This window comes from Poecilia latipinna, unplaced genomic scaffold, assembly GCF_001443285.1.
Source record: "Poecilia latipinna isolate Pla-1442-1.1 unplaced genomic scaffold, P_latipinna-1.0 Scaffold606, whole genome shotgun sequence".
NCBI classification, from domain to species: Eukaryota; Metazoa; Chordata; class Actinopteri; order Cyprinodontiformes; family Poeciliidae; genus Poecilia; species Poecilia latipinna.
In genome coordinates this window covers 266,932-272,161 of record NW_015113222.1, presented here as the reverse complement: position 1 = coordinate 272,161, position 5,230 = coordinate 266,932, and the positions used below count along the sequence as shown (strand labels likewise).

The following is a 5,230-nucleotide window of genomic DNA, read 5'->3' as shown; positions in this document are numbered from 1 at the left end:
TGAGTTTGAGAAATGGCAGGTGGGACTGAAGGATGAGGAGAGCCTCGAGGTAAGAAATGCTCCTGTTTATTTTTTATTTTTTTGCTCCTGATGTCAGTCTGTCAAAAAAAACAAACATGTCTATATTTGATGATTTGTGTATTTCTCCCCCTCAGGTAACAGAGTTAGCCACAGTTAAGAGGCCTCAGGAGCGAGCCTATGCTCTCCAGCAGTGGCAGGAGTCGGGTGGCGTTATGATCATAGGTTATGAGATGTACAGAAATCTGACGCAGGGACGAAACATCAAGAGCAAGAAGCTAAAAGAGACGTTTCAGAAAACGCTTGTGGATCCAGGTACAATTTGTGTAAACAATAATAAAAAAAAAAAATCTCTTGTGGCTTTATTATGGCTGGAAGGTTGGTGGTTGGGATGGAGGTGTGAGGTAATCTAAATCTGAGGTTCACTAAGGTCTAGATTGGATTTAACAATAAGGTCAAAGCAAATTCCTTTGATTAAAATTGCATGAAAAATGCCATCAGAATTGGCCTGAAAATACTCTAGACTAATAGAATTAGTCTATTCTTATTTTGGACAGTAAAGCAAGGAATCTAGCTAAATTTGATTTAACTTAGTTACTTTTTATGGCTAAATAAAACTAATTCATTTATGAAAAAGAAGCTGATCTTAATGTGCAACAAGGTGCTGTAACGTCTTTTTTTAACACATTGTTTTAGGAGATAATCTGAATTTTGTTAATGTCTAAAGTTCCAGACACTGAGAATAATTGAATGTTTTTGTAATATAAACTTGTTAGTATTTTTCCTTTACTTATGAGCATAAAGTAAAAAAAAAAAACCCCTCTTAGATAGTTGAAATGAACACATTTATCACTATTAAATCATCTGCAATTGTGGCTAACATTGATTTGCTTCCCCTCTGTTTTGATATGACCCATTGATAATTAGACACCTGCAGAGATTATGTAGGAATTTTCTTTGTGAAGTATAGAAGTCTTTTTCTAACAAATTTCTTAATTCTGCATGATTCCAAATTTTACAGTGACTTTGTGCCCAATGCCATAGTTTGTTTTGTGGCTTAAAAACAAGTTCCTTCTGGGTCTGGATTTGAGGATTTTCTGTTTTACTGTAGCTGAAAAAGAGGTCTCTGTGAAGCTGATAATGTATAATTGTCCTAATTTTAGGTCCAGACTTGGTGATCTGCGACGAAGGCCACGTTCTGAAGAACGAGGCTTCTGCCGTCTCCAAAGCAATGAACTCGATCAGGACGAGGAGGAGGATCGTCCTGACTGGAACTCCTCTGCAAAACAACCTCATTGAATGTGAGACACTTTTTGTGTCTTGGACTCCAAAATTGAGATTTAAAAAGAAGAAAAAATTCTCAGCATTTTGCATGAGATTTAAAAGTTAAAATCTTGCTGCAGCAGGTGGCAGCTCAAACTGAACCTGATGTTTCTATAAATTTCTCAATGCTTGATCAGTAATAACGCATTTTAATTAATTCAAGATGTAACGTGTCCTCTTCAGACCACTGCATGGTGAACTTCATCAAGGAAAACTTGCTCGGGTCGGTGAAGGAGTTCAGAAACCGCTTCATTAACCCCATTCAGAACGGCCAGTGCGCCGACTCGACGCTGCATGACGTCCGGATTATGAAGAAGAGGGCGCACATCCTCTATGAGATGCTGGCCGGCTGCGTTCAGGTAAGAAGCTCTCAACCAACGGACTCGGCCTCTGCTCGACCTTTCTCCTTTTCACCTCTTGGAATAACGCTTTGTTCCTTCTCCCCGCTCAGAGGAAAGATTACTCGGCGCTCACCAAGTTCCTGCCTCCCAAGTACGAGTATGTGCTGTCGATCAGAATGACCCCGCTCCAGTGCAAACTCTACAGACATTACCTGGAGCACTTCACAGGTGAGGATGTTTGGGGATCTTTTTCTAATCTTTTGCAGCAGGATCCTGCAGGGCGTCGTGTTTCCAGTAAAAGTTCTCTTTACCTGATGTCAGTTCCACAGAGAGGGATTTCAGAAAGCTCTTCTGGACTCTCTCTCTTATTTTTTGTCATGCATTGAGTAGTTTAGTGGACTTCGCTGTCAGATTGTGGCCCAGGACGTGCGTGTGTGTGTGTGTATATATGTATTAGAGTTGAAGTGGCAGCTGGCACTGTGCCGCAGGCAGGTTTTAAGCCCACTTTCCCACGTTTCTCCCTAATGAAGAGCACTGGGAGAGAGGGAGGGAACAGAAGAAAAGGGGGAGATGTGGGAGCATAAAAAAGGAGAGAAATCTAGCTGAAGTAGGGGCCAGAGGTTTTACACCAAAACCAAAAACAAAGAACAGGAGAGCTTGGTATGCGGTGGGGGGGGACTGGTGGTATGCGCCCCGGCTCGTTAGGCTGAGATGACCACAGTGCTGATGTTGTGGCTGTGGACGCTTCACAGTGGGGTCTTCAGGCCAATTTCAGCCGTAAACGGTAACCTCTCGCTTCCTGGGGTCACCGCAGGCCATCTTGTGACATAGAAGAAACGGGGTGTGGGGGGGGGGAGGAGAAATCGGAACAAGAAATTAGTTTATAGTTTTAGGCTGGAAATAAAACAATCATTTTGGTTTGTTTGCTTGTGAGCAGATTGAGATCATGCTGCATGTGAGGTGAACACACATTCATCTTCCTGCGTGTGCTTTTTTTTTTTTCTTTCTTCCTCCCTTTCCCCCCCTTGCGTGCAGGTGTGGGGAATGCTCTGGAAGGGGGCCGGGGCCGAGCGGGAACCAAACTCTTCCAGGATTTCCAGATGCTCAGCAGGATCTGGACCCATCCCTGGTGCCTTCAGCTGGACTACATCAGTAAAGAAAACAGGGTACGGCTGGGGAAAGAGGAGCATTCAATTTTATATTAAAAACTGGGTACAAATCACACACGGACAGTGGGGAAGCTGTTGAAAATGTTTTACTGACGGATCAAATTGCCCACGTGTTCTTTTACACCAGCGCATTATATCTCGTTTCGGTGCAGGGTTACTTCGACGAAGACAGCATGGATGAATTCATCGCTTCAGAAACCGAGGAATCCTCCATGAGTCTGACCTCGGAGGATGAGAAGGCGAAAAAGTAAAGTTGGATTCACTTTTACCCCCCCCCCCATCATAGCTGTATGCCAGCAGTTTTCTGTACGACTATCAGTCCCTCTTTGTTTATTGACGGTTGTGGCCTTTTGTTTCTGCACAGCACTTTTCAGGTCCCAGAATAAAATATCAGTCAGGTTGATATCTAGACTTGATTTGATCTTTTTTTTTCCCCAAGGTATTCTGTCATAGATTTGCTGCTGTTTGGGATAATTTTTCTGCTTCCCAAACAGATTTATGACAGGTTAGCTCACATTTGACTCAAGAAGGGTTGATAGTCGAGTTTTCTACAAAGTTATTTTTTCCCTATTACAGTTTCACGTAGAGAAACCCATTGTGCTTTTAGAACCACAGGGAAAGAAAAGGTGTACTTTTTTCCCTCTTGATTGTAAACCGTTTTGACCTTTCTCAACTTTCTCACATCTCGGATCAGTAACTCAACCCGACGTTTGTGTCTTCCACTGCTCTGCATTTCCAACAGGAAAAAGAAGCAGGGAAAAGGCAGGAAGAAGGGCTCCGACGACTCGGACAGTGACGAGGTGGAGGTCATCAAGGAGTGGAACAGCAGCTCTCGTGGCAGGAACGGAGAAGGTCGAAGCCAACCCGAGCCGGTTGAAGAACGTAAGTTTGTTTTTGTTCGTCCTTGCTGTGAGATTGGACCCAGAGTATAATTAAATGATGCGATTATTTTCGCCAAAGCTTCCCTGCGAAATATTATTGGGGTACAAAGAGCACGGCCTTGTCTGAAACCAATAACGCAGATCTCCACCATCTTTTTTTAATCATTTGTGTTCCTGAGCCGAGTACTTGGACAGATGAGACGAGAGCTGCGTAAAGAAAACAACTGTTGTACGCTGCAGCTGTCTAGTAACCCAGATGTTAATGTCTGATTTGCAGTTTGTGATTCGGCACTAAACTAAAAGGGCTAATTCACAGAGTGTTTTTTTTGTTTGAAGGATTCTGGACTGCTTTTGATAATGTCTTGTTTACCATCTAAAATACTTAAGCTACACCTGGTTTTTGTCGTTTTGGCCAGTCATGCACATTCCCATTTATAACACTTTCCACGTGCGGCACAGGTGGCACTCCCCAGAAAGGAAGCAAACATTTCGTTTCCAAGCAAATGCGTGGTTGAATTGAGGGATTAATTGCTGCAAAATGCTACGCTCGCACTTCAATAAAGACAGAAAATGTTTCACAAATACAAGTCGGAGTCGTTCTTTAGGAATGCTCTTCCTCACCAGACAGTTCTGCTGTCAGTTGTTGAGTACAGGATTATTTTATCTGCAGGGAATTTCCTGCATCTCCAGTAAAGACATAAACTTCAGTAAGAAGTACTTGATGTCCGAATTCTTTTAAGACGTCTGATGCGTAGAGATGTAACCGAGCCTTGATCTGTGTTTCTACCCCGAGCAGCCCGGGCAGCCAACTCCACGCCAGGGAGTCCCTGCTCTGCCGACTGGTACAAGGAGTTTGTGACGGAGGCCGACTCTGAAATCCTGGAGCACTCAGGAAAGATGATGCTGCTTTTTGAGATCCTGCGCATGGCTGAGGAAACGGAAGATAAAGTGTAAGAATGCTTTTGCCATGTGGAACATAAAAAACGTGGCTTCGTCGAATCCCAGTGCTTTAAATTAACATTGAGACCACTTTTGTCATCAGGTTGGTGTTCAGTCAGTCGCTCATCTCTCTGGACCTGATAGAAGATTTTCTAGAACTTTCCTGCAGAACAGAGGAGGATGAAAAACTTTCTCCGTACAAAGGTTACCTTTCACTCATATTTCTGTTGCGTTTTAGTAACTGACCTTTTGTTTGTCTATAGCTACCTGTTCTATTTAAAAGATGCTGAAATTACATAACATTTCTGATGGTAAACAGCTACTGACTTTGGTTTAGAATAGTGCATTAGACTTAGAAAAATAAAGCAAATGTCAGAGGATGCTGAAGCTCTCCAGCATGTTTCTTGCTGGTTGTGGTTTGCCTGTTGCCCTTAAACCCACTCAGATACACACACACACGCACGTTGCTGCTGTTGTTTTAAGGTCATGTTTCTAATTAAACTTCAGCAGCTGTTTTTGCTTTCATTTTGAAAATGATTAGAGCTCGGGCTTTTTTTTT

The 5,230-nt window shown here is 42.8% G+C and overlaps 1 protein-coding gene across 1 annotated transcript in view; it reads left to right on the top strand.

The window, feature by feature from the left end:
* The window catches only part of atrx (ATRX chromatin remodeler), a 45,008-nt gene that overhangs the window by 16,355 nt on the left and 23,423 nt on the right, over positions 1 to 5,230 (top strand). The window contains exons 23-27 of the mRNA XM_015042887.1: positions 2,718 to 2,848; positions 3,004 to 3,098; positions 3,594 to 3,733; positions 4,529 to 4,682; positions 4,775 to 4,875. Coding sequence (XP_014898373.1) covers positions 2,718 to 2,848; positions 3,004 to 3,098; positions 3,594 to 3,733; positions 4,529 to 4,682; positions 4,775 to 4,875 — 621 coding nt within the window. The remainder of the gene's footprint in view (positions 1 to 2,717; positions 2,849 to 3,003; positions 3,099 to 3,593; positions 3,734 to 4,528; positions 4,683 to 4,774; positions 4,876 to 5,230) is intronic.